The following is a 26,084-nucleotide window of genomic DNA, read 5'->3' as shown; positions in this document are numbered from 1 at the left end:
CTCCTTTCACATATACTTTCTGTAAAAGTTTTTCCAGCTGGACCAGGAATACAGACAGCTTTTCTCCTGGTTCCTGCATAGTAGTGCGAAATCTTAAATGTAAGTCCTCTCCCTGTACTGCCAAACATGTTCTCAAGGGTACTAAGATACTCTTGAGCTGATGGATCAGGGTTTGACACATGCAGGGGTCTGACAACATCAAGAGCAGGGCCTCTCAGACTTTCTACTAACCTTATCTGCTTTTCTCTTTCCCCACACTGCCATTCATGAATCATGTGGGCAGCTTGGTCCATCAAGGTGTCATAATCATCCTCCTGGCTAGGTGTAGGCTTGATAGCAGAAAACACTCTAATCCGTTTGTAAGAGTTACCCTCTGCGGGGGACTTCAAAGCTTTTTCCAGGGCTTTCCCTATAGTAGTTAGTAAGGCATCTGAAGTGCTTGTTGATGTGGTTGCTTGAATCCCAACGATTTCAGGAATGTCACTCTGTGTCTTGCCTTCAGTTTCCAAAAACAATTGCAGCTTCTTTTGGAAATCAAAAGTTGTAGTGGGTGGGTCAGACATAAGAAGTACTTGCTTCAAGGTCATTGAGGGAATTGTACTACCTGTATCTATGACCTCTGGCAGGACTAAGTCTACTGTGCGTCATTCCGTTCATAATATCTTCCCACACACTTTACTCTTCCCAAATCAACATTAGTGCTGAGTAGTTCTAATAACTTTTGCGTCGTAATGGCTTCTGGGAGACAACCCACATGGAAAGCATGTGTTGGAACAATACCTTCTCCACTGCACCATACCAGTAACTTACTTTTATCCATTGTGTCAGCTCAAACACAATGTATAAAAAAAAAAAATTATGATGGCACTAAATGGTTGCCCAATTAATGCTTGCTTAGCAAAGTATCCCAGTGGTGCCTCCTTTCCTTTTCTTTTTTAATACATCTGTGTGCTGTATGCTCTGTAGCACTGGTTAATAGTAAACAGGAGTCCCAATAGATAGAGTCCAGATAGATTTTTAAATTATTTGGGGATGAACTATCCAGTGAAACGCCAGACTAACCTGGGATCCCTTCCTCTGTTGCGGCGAGCGCAGACCTTGCTGGCACGACTGCAGTATCTGTTGGTGTAGCTGTATGCAACCGTCCTCCAGTGGCAAAGCGAGCAGGGTAGTTTGAAAGAGGCTGCAGATGATCTTGGCAATCAGCAGAAAGTTATCCACAGGCTTAGGTTAACCTGTAGTATATCATGCAGTGAAGTATCCCTCTGATGCGTGTTGATTTGATTTTCCTCACTTCATTTTGCCTCAAAACGCCTGAACTTTCTCTCTCCCGCTTGGCTCTCTCCAGCCTACGTGGTGACGCACCTCCTCCCCATGCGTCCCTTGCATCAGGCACCACTGAACTTGGATTCCCCTGGGTCCTAAAGAACTAAATCTGCCGCAACTATACAAGTAACCTGTTCTGCTGAAGGGGGTTACAAAAGGAAGAATGATCTGCTGTGCCAGTTAGAAAAATGACAAGAAAAAACAAGTCTCTTCTCTTCTGACCTTTCTGTGAATTTTCATCTCCCTTCATCTGGACTCTTCAGGGTTTACCGGTTTGATCTATTTTTTTATAGACTAAAGCCTCTGCCTTTTAAATGATGAGTATAATCACAAGTATAAACATGAGGAAATGGAACATGGTAAGGCATCTACATTTTGATTCTTAGCCATAACATTCAGCTAAAAAAGTCTGCTGAGGCACAATTCCATACAAGTATGCTGTTAAATAAATAAGAGACTCGGGATGAGAGTTTAATTTCACAAATGTTACTAGTTTCAACATCCTTAATAGCTCAGAATCTCAGTATCTATTGTTCTCTCTCTACCCTCCAACAAAGTCAATACCTACTCCATTGTTCAGGTATAAATAATGAGGTCTGGTTTAGCAAATTGATTTGTCCACAGTATTAAAGTAATTTCTAAGTATTACCATTTACAATGTTAACTTAAAGTTAAAAAATGCTCAACCATTTAAAAAATATCAACTCCGACATATAGTATCTTAATGTTATTAAATCTAAAATGAGAATAGAGAAATGTTTACTTTTTATGATTCATAAACGATGGCATTGCCTTGGCAAAAACCAATCATTTATATTGATTGCATTTTCCTTTTATTAAAACATAAAATAACATTAATGAAAAACGTTATTAATTTATCTCAAGGCTACATGATGCTTAAATGCCTGTAGGGAAATAATAGATCCAATTTTATTTCTATCATAGCATGAATAATCTATTAAATACAAACATTATAACACAGCTTTATATGTTGATTAATGACTACAGCCCAATAAAAGTCACAAACTTTATAATGAAAAATTGGAGAATGTCAATTCAAATTATTATACTATATGCTTAATGCTATCTTTTTACAGATATTCCTTTCCTATGCCCCATTTTAGTATATCACCTTTCCAGCCCCTTTGATATTGAAATATGTTTCATATGCCAATATAATTTGTATTCGATACCATCTTTCAGTGTGATTGTTAGTAATTACCATCCCCAATAGATTTAACGAAACGGGGTGAAAACAAACAAAACACACAGTCAGTTACACATGTTTAGCTTTGAGCACTATGTTTACAATTAAATGTTTGAACTAAAAAAATAGTCATGTTTTATTTTACTCAAAATGTGCTATCTGGAAGCCACTTGTGTTGACTTCTCTTTCTGACAGAATAAAGCTTGCAATATGTTGTTTACTTGAAAATATGTATTAAATTTACCCTTTTTTTGTTGTTGTTATGCTGTAGACTGATTTTAAATGGCAGCAGGGCATGCTGAATGAATGTGTTGTTGTTTGATCATGCTGACAATACTTAAACCATACATTGATGTGCAATGCTAGTAACTGACAGATGCAGTAAAGATGTGCCTGCTTTGGATTTCCTTTTATTTGAAAAGATTGTTAAAAATATTTAAAAATAAATAAACATCTTAAAGCAGCAACTCTTCATGTAAGTAGAATATCCGTTTGTATTTACTTTAGATAGCACAGCTTCTCGTGGGTTTTCAAGCTGGAAATTGTGAAACTACTTTGAATATATAGGGTTAAGTTAAATAAGAGTGCAATGTACTTCAATTCGTCTTCTGTCAGAGACCACTTCTTTCCTACTTCTGTAATGTAGGAGTCGGAAGATAACAGGTAAGACTGCCAGTTCCTCAGTGGTTCTTGTGAAGATGTGTCACTGTGAATTTGCACAGCCTCTATCTCAGTGGGGGTTGCATTTTAGATTAATAATAAACTTGACCAGTATAGAAAATTGTTTATCTTACTGATCCCTCCCCCCACCCCACTTCCTCTTTTCTCTCCTTCCAGTTTTCTGCCTGACTACATCAGTGGGGATTTCGATTCCATTAAACCAGAAGTCAAAGAGTTCTACAATAACAAGGTAATACAGTACAATAAAATATAACAACATCAAATTACATAAAATAAAAAGTTAACATCTGTTTTATATGCATCATAAAATGTAGTGTAGGCAATGCGAAATTACTGTATATGTATATTCTCTCGCTTAGAATCATATGATATACAGGGGTTTTCAGACTGCAGGTAATATGAGTAAATTTAACAACACAACACATACAAAAAAAAAAAAAAACATGTTTTTAAAAAGCACTGCTTCATCACCACTGCCATTTTGGTACTGAATATCTCCTCCATTTTAGGACCTTAAAGACTAATTGCCAAACCTTTCAATTCCAACAGGTTTCTTATTTCACCCTTTCTGAAAATAAAACATTATTTCAAATCTACTTCCCTTAATAATCAATTGACCTGATAAGGATACTTAATGACATTTTAAACAGTATTGAATATAAAATGTATGTTTATTTTGTTGCTTGAAAAATACTAACTTCCCACCACTTTGTGAAGTCATCAATGTGTGTTGACCTCTGTAGTCTCGTGTGCTATTTTGCCTCTACTTCTCTATCATTTCATCTACCATGAGCTTCTTATCCCAACTACTGAGATCATGCACATCAGTGACTCCACAACCCTTCAAACTAGAAATGTTTTTTGCAAACTGATAGAGAAATAACTAAAACATAGGAGACATACCTGGAGGGAAGCATAATCAGATCAGCGTTAATATGAGAAGAAAAGTACAGCTTTATTGTGCTCCCTTTACAGCTGACAATATATATCAATGACCCGTCAGCGCATCAGTGTAAACATGTATTAGACTCTAATGGCAGGCTGGATATGTGATGCTTTGGAGACTGCTACCAAAATCCAAGTAGATTTAGATGGCATCTGCAAATGAGAAGATATAGTAGAATATTTGTAAAAAGAGTGTTGTACAGATTTGGATATCACCCAATTTAAAATGATTCAGTTTTATGCCTGCTTTGTCACTGTTATCAGCAAGGTATACGATATCCATGCATAAAATACACATCCAGAGAAGATGGAAGAAGGCAAAGTTGTATGGAACCAACAAATCTGGAATATTCTATTCCGTTCTATACACCACATTATGAAAAGAACATACAGTTTCACATTTTGTCAAAGGGATATAAATAAATGTTACAGTGCCCCCCTGTAATAATGCATTCCTATACAGCCTAGTATCAGCTGTATACACAGAATTATGCTGGCTACCACTTTTACATGTTGCCATATCACTTACAAATATACTATTCTCTCTAGATACATTCTCAGTGAAATGTTGCATTATATCAAATGTACAGATTATTGAAGGTATGCTGGAATAAACCCATTCTCACAACTTCTTAGTTACACTTTAATGTAACTTTTGATAACAGGTTATAAGCAAATAGAAAATAAGTTACTAAATTTAGTCCGTCAGAAGACAAAGACGGGAAGAGCCGGGGTCTGTCACTGTTCTTACCTCCCTCATTATTGTTTGAAACCATAGAATCAGAGTCAATGTCGGTGTCAGTTCCACTGAGGGTAATGATCATCTCCTCAGCTTTTTTTTTTTTTTTTCCAGATTGTTTTTGCTCTAAATATTCAGTGCAGTGCAGCAGGTGTTGTCAGCAGTGCTCTCGCATCTCAGCATGATGCTGGCAAATTGTTCTTCACACAGTCCCTGCGCAACTGTACATATTTATTTTGCTCTGCATTTTCTACCTTAATTAATGCAAAATTATCAGGGCTGCTCAGATGATTATGGTATTCTATATAATATCTGTTTTAGGAGATTCTGGAAGTTTGTATTTCATTCTACATTAACAAATAGCTCACAAATAAGTAGACAGTATTGTAACATTTTCATGAACAATCAGACCTTGATTCTGGCATGAAATGTGATGGGTTTCACCTGCCTTTAACTTTGTTTTTGCATTTTCACAAGCTGTAAAAGATCAGCTTTCATCATATCCCTTCGAGGTGGAATATTATGGAGCTCCTGCTACAATATTTTTGAATCCACATCTACTGATAATGATTTTTTTTTTAATTTGTAGTTTTGTAAGACTGGTAAATGTTAGCATACTGCTATGTTCTTGGATCAGTATTATGTTATTTGTTATTTTCACACATTCGGTACCTCATTTTGGAAATACATTCTGATATGCATTATAAGGCAAACCACAATTAGCACAACCCACTAACTCAACTGTGGCCCTGCGCTCAGGGAGTATTGGATTTGCATGGCCTATTTAGACTCTGCCACTGGGGGGAATTCTGCCCTTAAAAAATAGTTGTAAACAATGCAGTTACCATTTCCCACATGTGCATTATGTTAATAGACAAAGAAGCAGATTAAAAAGAAAGTCAAGTAAACTGAAAAAAGTAATCACAGTAGACAGACAGCATGCAAGAACTGAATCCTTATCATACCGTTACAATGGATGCAGTTTTAATCACCAGTACTGCTTTATCAAAATAAGTCAGCCTTGACTTAAAGATAACAGCAACAAATTCCAAACACAGACTGAAGCAGACACTAACACTTTTTTAGCTTAGTCTAGAGTGACTCATACCATGGAGGTAAGCCTACAGGTACTTCTGTGTGGCAAAACACAGCCAAAGAAGTATAAGCAAAATAGTTGTTTCTGATTTGTTTGTATGATTTTCAAATCGTTCTTTGTTATGAAGGCACTGCAGATTATTTCTCGTTAGCCTTGTTCATATAAATGTTTTTAAATATTTGTCACAAATGTAGCTGATCAAATACAATATCATTAAAGAACCTGCTGTCGGTCTCCCTTGAGAATGTGCAGTCACTTGGATCAAGGCATTGTATTAAAATATGGGAAATCATTTGTAACATTACAATGAACACATTCAAGCGTGCAGAGTATTGCGCCAGAGACTTTGCTCAACATACCTTTTAAAATATGCAGCATTTTTTAGGATGCATTTCTGGCATTAAAAATATCAATCAAACGAAGTGGGCTTTTGGGTTTTCAAAATTAATAAAACAAATGTTTATATACACAGAATATTTTACAGTTTTGGTTGCTTAAATTAATGCATAATATGCAATACAAGACTGTAGCAGAAGAACCTTTCCTGAAACAATTCATATTTTTACTTACAACATGGGTATTTATTAAACATGTTACTATTAATGTATTATTGTATTTTAACAAAATAATTCAAATTTTATGTATTTAATAACCCAGCAAGGGGTTGCTTACAGTTCAGCTGAAGCCACCAGATGAAGGAAAAACTGAGGTTATAGCCAAGTTAACAATAGACCCTGTGGGACTCGTTCAGGGTGTTGCCATCTCTGCACAATGATGAGTTAGAAATGTACATGTGTACGTGACTGACATCATAGATGTGAACAAAAGTTTACAGATTTAATTGGGGATTCTAGATACAAGTATATAGAGTGTGTGCTTGTTTTTCTTTTTCTTTGTTGTACTTTTACATTGCCTCAGGCATTCAAATGTCAAACGTTACTTGGAGCTTGTAAATGTGTGTGCCTTGAAGACGGTCAGTGGAAACTGAGATTAAATATTAAAAATAGGATTATTCCTATTATCTGCAAACCCTCCTTTGTTTTTGTTTGTTTTTTGCTGACTACATTTTTGCTAGATGTATGCAATGATTATTAAATGGGGTTACAGCCTGGTTTTCTGGAAGCCAGATACATTTTTTTTTTAAGATTTTTTTTTTATTTGATAACTTAAAATTTGTCATTCACTGACAGTCCAACAATATTTTAGTTTACAGTAACTGCAGCTTTACTTTCAGTAATCCAGTTGATCTCATTTTTTTAAACTCGTGTTTCCATTGTTAAAGATATATATTCTTAAAATAGATCAGCAACTTTTATTGGATGTTAGGTGTACAGAGTTTAAAACCTTTAATAAAACTAAAAATTAACACATGAGCAAATTATTTTGTTGGTCGACCTCTCAACCAACTCTGTGATACTCTATGTGGTTGGTTCACGCATAGATGTTTTCAGAAGTATACTAATTATCACAGCAGTTGCTGACGTGTACAAAAAAATATAATGGGAATATCAATTTCACAAGGGGCATGTGGTAAATATAAAACTAATTTGATTTATTTTCTCAGGGATATTCTAGTGGCTCCACAATTTTGGTCTTCATATGATGTCTCACTGTGACTTAATACATATCATGTACACATTGGTAACACTTTACAATAGGTCTTCCAAATTACAGTTTATTAACATAGGTATTACTCAGTAACTGCATGTTAGTTACTCATAATAACAGTGTAAAAGTGGACCATGCCCAGCATTGTTTAACTGGGGGGGCACTGTCAATATTGAGGGGGATGTGTCCCCTATGCTCTTAAAGCTGGGCATACAATGTTGGGGGGACAATTTAAGGTTCTCTCAACAGTTGGGGGGATATGTCCCCTCCCATTCCCCCCTAAATCTGTGTCTATGATGCCCAGTATAGCTCCAAAGGCATCCTTGACAGACAAATGTGTACTTGCTTATACCATGCATAATTACTATTCTTATGAGTAACTAACATGTAGTTACAAAGTAATTACTATGTTAATAAACTGTAATTAGGGAGACTTTTGTAAAGTGTTACCTATGCATTATTTTTGCTTTCTGTATTTTTACTAGTTTACCCTTAAGAAAGCCTGTGACTACAATCCTCAGTGCATGTCTTCTTTCAACCCATAATGATATCACAATGTTATTAATGTTTATTGTATTGTATTACTTTTATAATTATGTTCTTAAATAATATTTCTTCCTCTATTTGTTTTAGAAAATATAGGTATGATTGTTGCTTGATGCATGGGGCCAGCTATATAACCCAATGATTTTCAGACATTGACCAAATACGCACAAAGCTAGTGTTTTCCCATCTAGCATGCCGTGAATTGTTGTGATAGTACATATTGTAAGCTTAGAACTGAAGGCACTGAGTTTGAGACAGATTCCCTGCTTGTAGCTCCTAGAGACAAAGCTTTCTGAGGAAATCCAAAGCATGCTGATATTTTACACAACTGACAGGGAGTTCATTGCATATTGTCTCCCCAAAAATATATAGATCCTATATTGCCACACAATAAGAGCTCTGTTCAACTGGTATGTGAAATGTCTTCTCTTACAAAAGTTAATATATTTTGAATGCCTCATCTTTTGGTAGAATCCTGGGAAAGTTACCCCCAGCAACTAACAAGCACTAATAATTGTATTTATACAGAAATGCAAGCTCATAGAAACTGAAGATCAGGACCTAACAGACTTCACCAAGTGCCTCAGCATCCTAGTGGAAGAAATAAAGAAGCAGCGTTTACAGGTAAAGCTCTTTTATTGTCTGTCTGCTGTCCAGCTCTCTCAAAGCATTGCTGAATTCTCGTGAATGCAAAAACAATTGGGTGCATAGGTAAATATGTGAATTAATACAATATAAACCAGTCCAAAACAATCAACATAATGTTATTATACATTTTCAGCCAGCTGTAAAAATGTACTTTATGACAAAGATGACAAATTCTGGAGTGGATTCACAGAGCACAATTGGGCATAATGTACTATTTTATATAGCAATGGGAAAATACAATACTTGGAGTTCAACAAAAAAGTTCTGATCTTCTGCAGTGTTGGTGATGAAAGTTATACTGTGCAAATCAGTGCGATGCATCCTGGCATCTACAGCAGGTGCAGTGTGCAGACATGAGCATTGAGGAAGCAGCAGATTCATAAATAATTCCATGAGATAGTGAAGGCTGCTTGTAAAACAAATACCTTAGCCACTTACATCATTATTTGTTTTTGAGCTTTACTATGAACATAGCTACTGAAAATCACTGGAAAAGGAAATAACATACATAAGCCTTTCAATGCAACCAGGGTTGGGAGGGTTACTTTTAAAAAGTATTCCGTTACAGAATACTGATTACCTTGTTTTGAAAATAATCTGTAGCCTAATCCAATACATTACTCCAAGTCAGTAACGTAATAAGAAAACATTTACATTACTTTTGGATTTTTTTTCTTCCCTTTATTAAAAAAACAAAAGCAGCTGAGTTCAAGAAGTAAAACAAAATGTACTAAACATTCTAATACACACTCACCTAAAGGATTATTAGGAACACCATACTAATACTGTGTTTGACCCCCTTTCGCCTTCAGAACTGCCTTAATTCTACGTGGCATTGATTCAACAAGGTGCTGAAAGCATTCTTTAGAAATGTTGGCCCATATTGATAGGATAGCATCTTGCAGTTGATGGAGATTTGTGGGATGCACATCCAGGGCACGAAGCTCCCGTTCCACCACATCCCAAAGATGCTCTATTGGGTTGAGATCTGGTGACTGTGGGTGCCAGTTTAGTACAGTGAACTCATTGTCATGTTCAAGAAACCAATTTGAAATGATTCGACCTTTGTGACATGGTGCATTATCCTGCTGGAAGTAGCCATCAGAGGATGGGTACATGGTGGTCATAAAGGGATGGACATGGTCAGAAACAATGCTCAGGTAGGCCGTGGCATTTAAACGATGCCCAATTGGCACTAAGGGGCCTAAAGTGTGCCAAGAAAACATCCCCCACACCATTACACCACCACCACCAGCCTGCACAGTGGTAACAAGGCATGATGGATCCATGTTCTCATTCTGTTTACGCCAAATTCTGACTCTACCATCTGAATGTCTCAACAGAAATCGAGACTCATCAGACCAGGCAACATTTTTCCAGTCTTCAACTGTCCAATTTTGGTGAGCTTGTGCAAATTGTAGCCTCTTTTTCCTATTTGTAGTGGAGATGAGTGGTACCCGGTGGGGTCTTCTGCTGTTGTAGCCCATCCGCCTCAAGATTGTACGTGTTGTGGCTTCACAAATGCTTTGCTGCATACCTCGGTTGTAACGAGTGGTTATTTCAGTCAAAGTTGCTCTTCTCTCAGCTTGAATCAGTCGGCCCATTCTCCTCTGACCTCTAGCATCAACAAGGCATTTTCGCCCACAGGACTGCCGCATACTGGATGTTTTTCCCTTTTCACACCATTATTTGTAAACCCTAGAAATGGTTGTGCGTGAAAATCCCAGTAACTGAGCAGATTGTGAAATACTCAGACCGGCCCGTCTGGCACCAACAACCATGCTACGCTCAAAATTGCATAAATCACCTTTCTTTCCCATTCAGACATTCAGTTTGGAGTTCAGGAGATTGTCTTGACCAGGACCACACCCCTAAATGCATTGAAGCAACTGCCATGTGATTGGTTGGTTAGATAATTGCATTAATGAGAAATTGAACAGGTGTTCCTAATAATCCTTTAGGTGAGTGTAGATGACTAAATGAAATAGTTTTTGTTTTTTTATCCACAGTACAAACAATTAAAATGGACATTAAGATTTTCATCAGTTTAATTTTCTTGCATATTGTACTTTGCATTTTGTAGTTAATTTTTAAACAAGCGAAACTGCATTTTGATGCCCTTTACATTTTTCCAAACCGACATAAATCAGACATATCAATAATGCGTTAATGTTAAAGGTGTATCACGTTCACTGTCATTTTAATGCAGGCGTTGGTTTGTTTTCTGCTTTTCAGTGATATGTGAAGCGCGTTTTCTTGAAAACTTAAACAGGTATCTTCTCTGTCAAATGTAAGTACGTTAAATGCTTACAAAGACTACAGTTTATTTAGTTCTATCTGTGAAGATCACAGATCAAGCAACTTGCTATAATAAAGGGGATTTAAATGCATTGCATTTTTCTATCCTTGAGAAATGCAGTCTCACCGCTTTCAAATCACCAGCACAGAAAACACACATTGAAATCAGTGCAATTAAGGCGGTACTTTCTTAATTATCAACCTGTGAGGAATGTTATGCATCTTGTTTGTGCAATTAACACATAACATTATATTGTAAGTCGCCCTGGATAAGGGCGTCTGCCAAGAAATAAAAATAATAATAATAATAATAATAATTTATGTTTTGCCTTCTTTTAAGTGATATCTATCGGTTTGTAAAAGTTTAAAGGTTTGACATGTGAGGATCCCCTGAACGCACTCTGTTAAGGAGCAGGGCACTGGTTAGGACTAGTTTATTCAGTTTGGTTGATTTGTTTTGTTTTAGACTATTAACACGTTGTATTGTTATTTTGGCATTGTATTAAGTATTTTTTTGCTAAGATCACACAACCAGCTAGGATGCACAGGAAACATTTGTAATTTACATGGATGTATATTAAAATTAGATAGGATAACTTATTACTGCAAATACGATCTATTGATAACATTTTTGGTTATACTTTGCTGCCGTTTTGCTCATTATGCTTTCATTTTTATTAAAATGCATATGTTCTACTCGCATGTCAAGCATAATTTTATTAAGGCTGCACACATTTAAAAAATAAAATCTTACCACCTGATGTTTTTTTTTTAGATTTGAAGTTTAGATTCTGAGTCCTTTAGAGCAAACCGTACATTGTCCCATGGTGAGCACATTTTGCACTTTAATATTTATTCAATTTTCTTTCTTTGAAAGTGAACAATTACCTGTACTTCAACGAGTTATATCCCTGCTAACACACAATATTGCCACAACGTTGTAGAAACGTAATTTACGTTGGCACAATGTTCTAGAACTGTGTGTTACTAGTTGCGATGCTGACTCGCAGCTCCATTCTGCCTGCTGTTGGCTAGAGAGCGTAAATAAAAACAGTGTTGCAAAAATACTACACATGGGCCCCTTCAGATTTGTGCAATTTCCTTACACTTGTACCCTTTTATGTAAATGATCTAGAAGTAATCAGTAATCTCCTACTCTTTTAAAAAAGTATCGATAATCAGAATACTTGTCTGACAGGAGGAACTGTAACCGGAATACAAGTATCAAACTTCTGTAATCTGACCACGTAATGCCACTGCTTGTATTCTGTTACTTCTCAACCGTGAATGCAACTTATGTTTAAAACTGATGCCATTTTATTGGTCAGAACATCTGAAATATACACATAACTCTTCTTTTATAGAAGCATTCAAAAGCATCAGATCTTGGATTCCTGTTAATAATTTCAAATATAAATAAGCCTACAATGAATGCCAGTAATTTCCCATGATTGAGAGATGTCATGCATTAGGCATATAATTAAAAGAAAAGAAAATTCTACCATGTAAATACCACAGTGTGAATCACACCTCACCATTTTATTCCAAAGTTTACATTTCAGAGAAACAAACCAATTAGTACCAGCATTTGTTTTATTTTTTCCTTTCTAATTTGTTCCAAATCACACAGCAGGAACACATTATGAATGCATTGTATCCTTTAGACTGTGCCATTTATGCCTGCAGTGTTAAATATCGCCATTTTCTGGTGTTCTGGTCAATATAAAAGCAGTTCTCACTGGGTATCTGGGAAGAAATCCCTGATTTTGCAACACGTAAATTAATCTGTAACTCTTGTCTTTTAAATGTGGAGTCAGAACATCTCTGGTTCATGTTATTTATTTTTCCCCACAAAGCTGCTGATGGGAAACAGGTATATTTGCTGTTGAATCATGTATAGTGCGGAGTGTGTCTCGGTGCTTAGGCAACGGGCTTCATGTGTCAGGGTCATTTATTTCACTGTGGCACAGAATTTTAATAGTCAGACTACAAGCAAAGAGAGTTACAGGTTCATCTTAAACATGGGCTGCTTTGCTATTCCCACGTTTCTTGCTAGGTTTAGTACAAAAGTATTTAAAAAAATGTCAGTCATTAAGTGGATTTTGACCGGACATGTCAGTTGAGTCTACACTGTCTTATAAGATTGTTTTGAGATGATTTCTAATAAAATCATCTCCAGGCATTGAAAGCCTCTCCTCTCATTAAGAGGTTATAACTAATAGCTAGACATATATTGTCAATAATTGTTCCTTAGGAGAACACTCACATCGTCTTGTCTCCAGAGGCTGAAGCTTTTTTGTTTAAACCTGTGTGCATGAAATAACAGCACAGCCAATTTGTGTGTCAGGCCTGTGTTAGTTATGGTAAAGAGGTATCATTTCACCTCTCTGGGGGTATGAGCTCTAATGACTAAATTGCCAAAGAGATACCTTAATTTCACTAGGTGGTTTGAAATGTTTGCATTGAGAAGAACATGGTTTCCTTAGAGTCGAAGGCTTAGACCCTTTCCAGGAAAATACAGAGAGAAGCTGAAATTGGAAATGAAAGATGTAATTGAACCTAATTGTAAAGCTGTTACCAAACTGGCATTTACAGCTCTAGGCACTAGGCTATGTATTAAAGCTGTGACCTTTCACTGGCAGACAGTTGTTCAAGCTGTTCAGTCTGGCATTTTAAAGAAGAAAATACAACGGGCTATATTACATGGTTTGTAGATGTCCATGTTTGATATTTTTTTAAATCCTCAATTTATGAGAAATTTGACATAATTCCTGCACACTGTACAGAGTCTGCCAGCCATTGGTTTTGAATGTGTGACATTTATGTATATCTTAGTCTTGCATCAGAACCTGCTATAGTTTAGGTGTTTTAAAGTAATATTAATTAGGACTTGGGGGGTGGGGGGGGTCGTGTATTGCAAGCATATTTCTTTTTTTTTCTGAATTTTCTGAAGTACCATATTCCATTGAATGTAAGATACGCTCAGATTTAAGATGTATCTTTAATTTGTGACCCTCATTTTTGGGAAAAAACAAAGACCCTTTTAGAAGCATATCATCTTTATGGTTCATATAAGTAACAGTACTGAACTTTTTTGCAATACAGTGTGTCAGTTAGCCATATTGGTAATGTACCATATACAGGTACTACATTAATTAATCTGGCATACAGGGCAGTAACCTAGTCATCCTGAAAGTTATACTTAAAAGGTAATTAAGTTTGAATTGTAATTAATTAATTCATTTTAAATCTTTGACGAGAGCCCGTAGTTTCTTTCCTGAACCTTCTTGCGAAGCGGTGGTGCGCTTAACTGGGACGTGAGATATCAAGGTTAAATTCCTGGCAACAACCTACCAGCTCCCTCCAGGCTGATAATACAAAAAGATCAATTTGCCTTGGGCGATTTTCTATGTTCAAATTGAAAAGAAACACAAAATGGTTCCGTCTTGCCCTACAAATACCAAGGTTCAAATAAATGTGTAAAATGTAATATATTAAAAAGAGTGGTGTTATACCAGAGTTAAAACCAGTGAGACATAGTGAATCCAGCTTCCATTCTGATGCACTGGAGCAAATCAGACAGACACCTCAAGACAGCCTTTCTGGATCAAACAGTCAGTGATTTTATTTGGTATAGCTCACAAGAAGTTGTCACAGTGCTTTTTGATACTTTCATGCTGTGATCGAAAGATATTTACTGTTTTAAAAATGTCGCTGCGAAGATTGCAGCAGCAATACACCTGTGATTCATTAATATTAATTAATGTATTAATTAAAAGCCTGCGACAATGTTATTAGCACATTTAACACCAGGTGATAGCTACTTCGCACTGCACACTTACTTTATACTGTGCAGGAATACGCTAATCATTTGTTATTGTTGCTTTGTCTTGTACTGTATGATTGTTCACTGTATGACTTATGGCAATTATAGCCATTTTGCTACAACCCACTGAATAAAATAAGAGTTTTATGAATGTATTGCAGTGACTGAAGTTTTAATACTGGTCTCTTTGATCGACAGGTGGATACCATAGTGATACTGGGTGGGCTGGCGGGGCGCTTTGATCAAACAATGGCTACTGTGGAGACCCTCTTCCATGCCCTCAACATGACAGACCTGCCTATCATTGTAATTCAGGGATTTTCACTGGCATATCTGCTCAGACCGGTAAGGGCCCACACTTGTCTTTATATCAGTCTGGTAAGGGTGGACCACTGTCCATATTTTAATTCTCATACATGAAGGTTTTAAATGTTGTGGTTATTGGTAACTGTTAGAACTGGAATTAATGAAGAAACTAAATTTTTGCAAACTACTGAACACTAACAGATTTGCAAAGCTTCATAATGAAGAGCAGAATGTGATACTCACTGTCTGTAAGTAATTGTAAGAAAGGTGCACATAAGGTGTGAATGAGAAAAAAATACATTATACAGATTCAGAAAAGTGGAGCACAATTTGTACTTGTAACAAGCTTTGAAAGGTCATTCTGAAGTGTCTGCATACAGAAGAAAGCAAGTCTTTCTCTTTGTTGTTCCAAAATGTTAATTTGTGTGTTAAAGCATAATTTCTTGCCTGGAAATGGAGAACACTTTATACATTTATTATCCATAACACACCAAAATAAACTGCAAGAAAAAGTCAAAGAGCAAATATTTATGATGTAGAACTTAATTTCAACTCTAAGAAATGTTTAGTGTACTTTTCTTTGCTATTCAGTAAGATATGAGATGAGATACTCAATTGTTCCCACAAGATATTTACTTGTCTCTCTCATGTCCCTTCTGGGTCTCCATACATAACAGCTAATATTTCCATAAAATAAGCATGTAAATCATGTAAAATGTCTTACATTCATTCTTCATCTGCAAGGTTCATTACAAGGGCAAAAAGTTGTCTTCAATAATTTTGTCAATCTTAAGAAGATGTTTTCATGTTTTGTTTGTTTTTGTTTTTGATTTCACATGAAGTCCATTCTTCATAATCGCAGCTCAATAATGAAACAATGTGATGTTTGAATTTGGTTTTCATTTGATTGAATTTCTGTCGTGTATTTCAATGCAATAGCAGATCTGAAATCCTAGGAGGTCAGTGTACAGTCTTGTTTACTGAATTAAATCAAACAGGGCAGATGTCTATTTTGTTATTTTCCCTTCACAAAACAAAGTTTTAGTTGATACAAATGTAGCTGATAAACAGATTCAAGTTTCTTGGAGCCAAACTTTCTCCTGCAAGTTAACTAACTTCAGTGTTGTGTCCCCCTGAGCTATGCCCTAATTTGCAGTTTCCTAGAAACTTGCTGTCACTGCCGTTATTTTATATTACAAATTATGTAAATGCAACAAACACATTAGCATACCCTTTCATCTATGTATTTAATGATCTACAGTTCCTCCTTGACTTTCTCGTGTTGCAAGTCACATCACTATCTGCAGTCCTCGATACATTCCTGACAGAAAGTAATCCACAGATCCCCAAATATTTCCAAGTTTTCTTGGAGGATAATTAAAAATATATTGACAAATTAAGTAGGTAGTAGGATTGAAAAATAAGAAATGATGAGTATGGAAGTAAAAACATGTATTCATTTATCTAAACTGTGAGACATTTTCACATAAAATAATAAGAATGCACCATTTACAGCTTCTTTAAAATTAGCACAATTGTATATGTGGATTTAGGTAGGCTAAAGATTCTCATCCTATTGAAAACCTATTAAAACCTCATCCTATTGTTTTTATCATATAGTTATACTCATAAATATCACTGCTATGCTAGTCACAAATAAATATATTGTTGAGCATCAATACATGACACGCTAAATGTCCTGCATTTGCTGCTATTGCTTATTTAGGCAAAGCACTGGAGAGCTGGTAGTCTAGGAGGCCATGATTACCTTAAATTGCATTTATGAATGTATTGAGTTGTATGTCACCACCAGTGTAGAAAACAGTGTCAGGACAAGGAGAGCAAGAAAGAAGAATATCCAATGCAGGCTATTCAGTCTTAAGCTAAAGCACCCCTTCAACTGTAGCTGCTCCAAAACATTAAAAATAAAAATTCTGGACCCAGTTTCATAAAAATAACTTGATATAACAGCTGAAATATTACATTTAGCAGGTGTATATTGAATATTATAGTCATTAAACTTATTTAACCTACATTCTTAACAGGTAAACTAAGGGAAACTTACCTAAACTTACATTTGCTGGCGAGAGGTTCTATTACGGTTTGGTTCTTACAGATCCATGCATGCAGAACATACACATTATCTGAGATATTTTCACCTAAATCAATGAAACAGATGTTTGTCTATTGCTACTTTCTTACAGCATCTTAGTCAACGTAATGTATTGTATCTTGAATCCAGTTTGGAACTCAGATGTTTTTTGATAGACTTGCCACGTAGTGCCCTCTTGAAATTATACAGAGAAAGCCTAATTAAAATAACAATGTTAATGTAAATTCATTACTCATGGGGAGAAAACCCATGACCTTACAATGTTTGTTAATAACCAAAGTGCTTCATGATGACACTGGTATTTAGAATTATTATTACCAAAATGCCATTTAATATTCCTAAAAGTCCCCCCAAGGAATTTTCATTAAGTAAACTGAGGCATTGTATTTCATACATCTAATTCTCTTTTTAGCAAACCTTTATATTTGCTTTTGTTAAAGCTTTTTAATTTGTGTAGTGGTATTAAACAGAGAATTGCATTAAGTATTTTAGTATCAGCACAAGCATTAACCACAAAACCCAGAGGCTGATTTTTCATACTTCTGAGCCTCTTAGAATCTGTCACTTTGTAATTTCTCTTTGCACAACTTGCACTTAATCTCAGCTCTGGATTGCTGACTATAGCTAATCAATCAGTTTATTGAAGGAAAAATAAATGGGAATTGTTCTGCTACTTTAGCAGGTTTTTTGAAAAGGGAGCTAGATTACAAACTGGATTGTTGCTCTGAAGGGTAGGAGTTATGCATCTCTGAATAACACATGAGCAGAAATAATATTTTTTTATTTTTATATTCCCTATTACTTACCACTTACAACTGTCACATTTTGCTTAGCTACCCAAAATAAATCCATTCAACTAACCTTTATTAGCAAACACCACAGATGAACCAGCTGGATGGTGTGAATTGGTGTCAAGTGGCATTAATTAGTTCTCACGACACAGATCGCAGCTTTATTTTGGAAATATAGAACTATGGCCAATATATTGTGGACTGGTATTGACAAGTTTATTTAACAATTACCTGCCATTTATTTGGTGTGTCGATATGTTTTCATTATTTAATTATAAAATACATTAACTATAACTACAAACAACACATACAAACATTCACTATTTATCATGAAAAGGGGTTTAAAGTCTGTGCTTAATGATTCCTCTGGCCAATCTTCAATCTCTTATGGAAATTACTTTGTGGGGAAAAAAACACTAAATATGTGATAAAATGCACTCTGGGATTTTTAAAGTCTTGTTGCAGATGCCTTAGCATGTCTAGAGGGTTGTTGTTAAACAGCCCCAAGACAATTTATTATCAGTTTATTCATGCCTGTTTGTGTGCTGCATAAATATCTGGGCAGCAGAGTATGATCTGTTCATAGCTGGAATTTGTTAAGAATCAAGTGTTGCGTGTAGTCTTGAGTTGCAAATAATTCCAGTTTTAAATTAATCTAAATTTACTTTCACAGTGTTACGATTCAAGTAATTTCTAACCAGAGGTACTGTAGAGTTCTTCTGTCTGGCTTGTGCGATTCTTGCATTAGCTTCTCCTTGGTCTCTGTGCTGATCCTCAGTGGGAGATTGGGTGAGATTGAATGGTCCCTTCAGGATTAGTACACAATCAACTTTGTGACTTCTGTCATTTTCTGTGAAATGCAGCACTGAAGGTGTCTTACTGAGTAGTTTCTGATTTCCTTCATTAATGACTAAATTCACTCTCAAAAGCATTGTGTTTTTCACATGTTTTATGAAATAAGGTGTTTTTCAGCAGGTGGCAAACTGTTATTCACAGTCCTGAGATAAATGTGGAAACTAAGGTCCCCAGGTGAACTTGGAAATTAAGTGTTTTATAGAAGGTGATAATGGATCCTCAAACTTCCTTTGTTAAACTTCTTTCTAGCTTGGACTTTCTGTATTGTGTTTTTCCTTCTGTCAGCTTATAAGTGTTCACATAATGTGACAATGTTTAAAAAGCAAAGATGGGTAAAAAAATAATTTGTGAACTTGAAACTATAAGATTTTATTTTTCACGTGGTATATCAGAAGCATTCTTTAAATACATGATTTTTGTTTCTTTATAGGACTTAACTAATTAAAAAAATAATTCTGGTCAATAGAATTAGTCTGAAATGCAGATTTTATCACAGCAGTTTCTAGAATAGAGGAACAAAATTTGTATTTATGAACAAAATACCTAAACATGTGCACATACAGATATGTACATAAAGAGTATACTAAGACACCATTGTGTAAAGATTTAAATACAAGTGTTATTTTGGTAATTCTCATGTATTTTATGGATGGCTACATGTTATAAATTAAGGTAAAGCTCATTTAAACCAGCTATGTGTAGTTAAAGTATCATAATCATATGTAAGAGCTGAGAAACTGAGAGCTTCGAGACTCCCTAGACTCAAACTGTCACTGCCGATTAATATGGCACCAAAGAAAGCCAAAGCTGGAAATGAGAAAAAAGAAAACTAAGGAGTTATCTTCTGCAGGGGAAAACAATATAAGTTAAATGTTTTAATTGTGTAGATATTTCACGTTAGCTTAAAATTATACAGTACAGTCACAATAAACCATGACGCATGCATCTCTGTGTCTTTTTCTTCCACATTCCATAAAGAAGGAGAGTACAATAATGTATGGGATAAAATGACATACATAAAGTTATGCCTGATCTCTAGAAGCTTCTCTCTCCACAGAACAATGCCTTGGCAAGGAAACTCATCTATTATTCAATATTGACTGTTTTTGATATTCAAATGGATTTCCAAAAATACAATTACTTATTAATCTCATCTGCTGGCTCATCTATTTTTTTCCCAGGGATTCTGGACAATATATCTGTCTGGGATATCCCAAAATTAAACACTGCATGCCATAAAAGCTTTCACCTACCATTATTACCAAAAAACATTTTGAAATTTGCATAAATTGGGATGAATGGCATTTTTCAGATGGAAGAGTGAGTGGCTGAATGATGTTACTGTGGCGGAAAATTGGAGACAAAACAGTTCTGTGATAAGTTCAGTTGTTTTATCTATAGTTATGTAACCCAAGCTATCAGTGATTTTTCACCACATGTCATGTTTGATCTTGGTTACAGGAAAATCTCCACACCATAATCCTTTCATCTTTAAAGTTTAGATTGATATTGGATGAATGAAAAAAGTAATTAAATGAATCAATGGTAAATATCAGTTGTGCCCTTGACACCAGCAAGTATTTTTGCTGTCCAAGATTTTGTATAGTGGGTCTTCGGCTGCTAAGATTGACTGTGTAAAGAACCTATTAATCTATTAATGCCTAGCGTGCCATGTATGCATTGGGGTCAAAATGTGCAGTATCCTAGGTTTTGTTTGCTGAAATTAAATAAGAAAAGGAACCAACCCACCCCACCTCCCCACCATCTTCACCTTTTGTTATATGACTGCCTAATCTTTTCTCCCCAAATGTAATTTTTGAAAATGATTATTGTGTCAAAATTTGAGGGTTTAGTTATGCTGATGTCTTTTTATTAAACTGTGAGCTTTAATTCTTATTTTCCCTATAATTATATTTCTTAGCACTTGTATCCAGATTTATCCAGACCAGGTTAAATCCAGGTTAGCCATATAGATTTTTATTGGCGCAATCTAGGAATAGTCCCTGGCACATTGTCTGCTTCAAGTCACTTCACCAACAGTTACAAGATGTATTGACAAGTTTGCAACCCAAAAAAAAGTGACAATCTGTAAAGTTCGCAGGATTGTTAGCTATAGATCTTCAACAAACTTGATAATAAAAGTCTTCTACTTCTAATTGAGAAGAGTGTAAATTGAGGTTAATTACTACAGATAACGTATTCATATAAACAAAATATATACACATACACGAAATATGTACAGCTGTGCCACCGTATGGTCAAGGATGGGGATGAAGGATGTGTCAATACCGTTTCTGCAAGATGCCAGTATTGTGATTCACAGGCTCAAACTATGGAACAATAACAGGTTTGTGCTTCCCTTGCAGTGTAAGCAGCACAGTCTGAATGTGAATACGGGTCTGGAGGGAGACTGGTGCAGCCTGATTCCGGTGGGGGGTCCGTGCAACACAATCACCACCGGCTTGAAATGGAACCTCAGTAAGTGGGACTCCTTTATATCACCCAGAAACAATTACCTTAAATCATTCAAAGTGACATTTCTTTTGTCAAATTTTTTATGCTTGCTTTTCTGGCCTAGATAAGTCGTGGAGAAAAATGCCTTATTTAAAGGGGTATCCTGCTGGTAAATACAGTTAGAGCAACAGTTCTTCTTCTTCCTTTGTGTAACATTTATCTTCTTGGCCGTTGTAGCCTACCATGAGTGAGTATTCTAATTTTCCGGCTCCTTTTTTGAGAATTTATGAACCCATGCCAGTTGTCTAAAGGCAAGTAGAAAGAAAATAAATGTCCATTTAATTCTTTCCTTGACCCCTACACTTCGCACAGGTCCTGAGACAAAACAAACACAACCAACCAGTAATTACAGCATAGGAACTGATGAAACTGCAAGGTTTCCCCCTAGAGCTTACCATAATAATTACTTCCCTAAAGAAATAGATATTATCCAGGCAGGGGAAGCTTTAATAACTAATCATTTAGTTAACATTAATGCATGTCTAAACATTAATATGGTCTGGAAATGGTTAACAGTTTCCAAGCATGATATATATTCTCACAAGTGTGTTCAAAGTGTAAGGCATAGACTTAGTACTGGGTGAAAATTATTATTTTCACCATTTTATCCAAATATATGAATTTCTCGAGCAATACAAGTTGCCCTAAGGTGACATGTGACTCACAAGAGTAGTCAGTAGATGGCAAAGGCAAGTGGCCCATGACTATTAACCCCATATAGGATTATACTGTCTTCAGTGAGGTAATAATTGGAAAAACTGAACATATAGAAATTAGGGATTAAGCGGTATATTCTTTGAGCTTCATCAGTCTACCATTCAGTTCACTCAAATAACAAGGAAGCCTCTTCATTGTCATCCATTGCTTTTCAAGGTCATATGTTTGTATGCAACAGCTGAAGCATTTTGTACTGTGTCCAGAAAAATATTAATGGACCCCACATCTTTGCATGTGAAGACTGCAGGGTGCTGCACATTGATTTTTGTATTCAGTTATTTACACGTTAACACAATAATTGAAAGTGTTATTAAACAAATGTGATTTACTTTTCTCTTTCCTTCTTTGTATGTTCGTTCTTTCTTCACATTTTGAGGCAGACTGATTCAATTACTTTCACGATGCATGCTTTAAATGTTCAGGGAGTACAACAATGTTCCCAGACTCGAGGTACTAGAAAGAATAGAAATGTTAAAGAACCAGTTTCGTTTGATTCTATTACATGTTCTGTCGCAAAGAATAATCTCTTTCTGGCTCTGTGAGGCATAGCTGAAGTACAGATTCGTTGAAAAATGCATGAATTTGCTATATTCAAGGAGCTGTCCCAGGTTCCCAGATCGTTTCTTTAAATCCTACAAGGAAAATGGTAAATCTCTCACAGGAGCTGTTTTATAGAATTGCAGCTGTCACTGATGATTAAGTTTTTGTCCTCATTGTTTTGCTAGCTGTGCTTCCCTGACCTGCAGGATGCAAATGTGTGCCCTTGTGCTAGGAGCTCATGTCCCCCAACCTCCTATAATCCTTTCAGATACTGACAGATAGTTGTGTTATAGGAAGTCACCAAGTGCCTCAGGAAGTCAAGCTGGCTTCCCACTGCTTACAGAAGCTTTCTGTTTGAAACCTATTAACAGAGATAATTACTTCTTTGTGTTTGTTTACAACCAGTACCTTACGCATTGGTGAAATGTGTAAGGTATAAATTAGCCTCACTCAGTGGCACCCTGATTGCCTACTCCTGATTTGTTAGTTTGCCAGAAGAATTGTGCCATTAACTGCTTGTACTCTAACTGCTTTCATTCATTGAGCACTCCAGTCTCTGGGTTTTCTTCAAACACATTTCACAATCCCTGCAATGTTCCTCTCAAAGCCTTCTATCTTACAGTATAGGACTGACATTTGTTTGGTCAGCAGTAAAATGCAGAGAAGACATTTAAGGTTTTGGCAACTTTCCAATTATTTTTAGAACTTTGCAATGTGAGAGAGTGATGGGAGCTTTAAGTAATGCTGCTGTTAACAGATTTCCATACAAATTAACATATGTGTTGCTTTATATTTAAGTACCAAACTTTAGTCTATGCCTAGGGTTAGACCAAATCAAAACTTTGACCCACATGCGAAATGCAAATTCACAATGTGTACCCTATTGTATTTTGATTCATAAGTAGTAGAAAGTGGCTTCTGACAACAAATTAAAACACTATAGGATACAGGTTTGTACATTTTGCAAGCATTATTCACTGGATAAGTGAAGCAAGTAAGCTTTATTAGGATTTGAATTAATATTACCATACTTAAATCCTTTACTTCAAGCTTTGCATTGTTACTTATTGATTATTAATGCAAATAATACATTACCAAGGTCTGTATTTCTTAAAAGATATAATGACGTTCTAATGTAATACAGATTTTTTTGTTAAGAAGGAACACATTGAAGGAGTACATTGACTTTGGAAAATGCTAATGTTGCTGAGAGCTCAGGTATGGTTTTGTAGAATCATGGAATAGTGAATCTGATGTATGGAATTCTAAAAGTAAAGATTCAAAATGATTTGTTCGTTTTAAGGAGGAAATTAAATGTAAAGACTTTCTTGTTAGGAGTTTTGCAATTGATCTCTTTGTAGCTTTCTATCTTACATGCTGCTTGTGTGCATATGCATCAGAAAAGTAGATCTATATTTGTATTGCACATTAAGCATGTTAGCTGATTGTTTGTTTATACCTTTACACTCTATTGATTCATTGCCTTTGACATGCTTATTTTGAAAAAAACATGCAGTTTCACTATGTTATGAATTCATAAAGTATTGTATCATGATTCTAGTAAACCCAGTCTGTTGCCTTGTTCAACATGTCGACAGTACATTGCTGTGAAAAGCTTACATGATTTTAGCCTGCTGCAGACGCTAAAGTGTGAAACTTACAGACTAATGCTGAATGACAGAAGATCTGCCCTGATGGAACAGTTGTCCTGTTTCAGCTATGGAAAGTGGTAATCATAATCTCAAATGCTGCAAAGACTGTCAGAAACTAGTTATTCAAGGCGAGTAATAATTCATTTCTAACACTTAGCATGTCTGCCCCAAAATGTAATATTTTTCACTGCTATCTTAGTTTAGGACTACAGGAAAGTCTACTTGATTTAATTCTAATTCTTTAAATATAAGCCCTCCGGAGTGTTTGTATCTATAGATTAAAATTGGAATGTTTCTGCAAGATTATGCACATTATAATGTTACAATTAATAATTACATTGGGATGACAGGCAAATGTACTTCAACTGAAGGTGCAATCTAGACTCCTGAAGTTTCTGAGAAACACAGATGTTGTGTTATTACAGCTTTGTTGTTACAAAATGTTGAAGCAGATTGGCCATGTGTATTGTCGAAAAGAAGCAGACACCCTTATCCAGGGCAACTTACAATTGTTACAATATATCACTTTATAGTTACATACAATTGCCCATTTATATAGCTGGTTTTTGTTTGGTTTTTACTGGAGCAATCTACTACTCCACACTGTTGCCTGTTAGATGAGTACAGCCATTTGATGAGTACAATGTTAGCGGCACCAAAGTAAAATTGATAAATAAGTCACTAATGTGCGCTGAATCCAGATAATGAATTGTATGGTAATCGTTTGTGAATAGTGGCATCTAGAATGTCATGGTCTGAAAATTACAGAATGTGCTAAAATAAATAAATGTAATATAAACACACACACATACATGACATTAAAAATTAGCTAATGGAAATGTACTACAGAAAGTAAACCAATATATTTATTTCAACTGAATCATGAGTTTACCAATTCACACTTGCTGTTCATTTATGAATACGTTCACCTGATCCATGAAATGGATTGCTGTGGAAAAATGAATGTTTTAGTTTAGAAGGGTCTCACACAAATAGTTTACATTAATCAATTGTGTCCTGAGGCATTATAGGTTTCAGTGTTTAAATTAAAAAAATTCATTGCCACACTGTTACTTACATTTTATTTAAATGTACAGAACCATTGTTACAGCAAATGAAAACCTCTCACATGAAATTGCCTTTCAACTACTGCAGTCCTTCAGAACATAATTGTATGTCTATGAGCTCTTTAGGACTCACTCCCCTCCTCTTACCTAAGGGAGTGGTTTGTATGGTACAACAACCTCATGACCCTTTTCCATAGTTATACACCAGAGCCAAATGTCAGTGTTATACCAGCATTTATCAAACTACTAAATGACCTGTCAGTAAATGGACCATAAACGTATGATCTTGACTTAAAGAATAAAATAATCATGAGATGGAAAATTGCGGTTCTGAAAACTACCCAACTTTCAAAAACCATTTTCAACAGAGGCTGCCAGAGGTCAGTGTTAATCAGTTGAGTATTTGTATCATACTTTCATACTTTGTTGTATGAAAGACCAAGGGTATGTACACAGTTGTATGCATCTTTGTGTTATAGTGTATACAATAGATACAATTCTTCCAGATCGAGTCTATTTTATGAGCAACTTCTGTAAAATTGAAAACATACCAAATAATGGCGGATGTCTGACTCAGAGATGTAGGCTCTCACAGTTTGTTCAGATTTG

The 26,084-nt window shown here is 35.7% G+C and overlaps 1 protein-coding gene across 3 annotated transcripts in view; it reads left to right on the top strand.

Moving 5' to 3' along the window:
• Window positions 1-26,084, top strand: part of tpk1 (thiamin pyrophosphokinase 1) — a 127,089-nt gene that overhangs the window by 77,414 nt on the left and 23,591 nt on the right. For 2 of the 3 annotated variants that reach the window (XM_066721878.1, XM_066721871.1), the window contains exons 5-8: window positions 3,371-3,443; window positions 8,677-8,772; window positions 15,119-15,265; window positions 21,352-21,463. In XM_066721878.1, the coding sequence (XP_066577975.1) occupies window positions 3,371-3,443; window positions 8,677-8,772; window positions 15,119-15,265; window positions 21,352-21,463 (428 nt within the window). The remainder of the gene's footprint in view (window positions 1-3,370; window positions 3,444-8,676; window positions 8,773-15,118; window positions 15,266-21,351; window positions 21,464-26,084) is intronic. The other variant, XM_066721885.1, reaches the window with a different exon arrangement.

Source organism: Amia ocellicauda, chromosome 2 (genome assembly GCF_036373705.1).
Source record: "Amia ocellicauda isolate fAmiCal2 chromosome 2, fAmiCal2.hap1, whole genome shotgun sequence".
NCBI lineage: Eukaryota > Metazoa > Chordata > Actinopteri > Amiiformes > Amiidae > Amia > Amia ocellicauda.
Note: the sequence above shows the minus strand (reverse complement) of the source record. Positions and strands in the feature narration are given on the sequence as shown.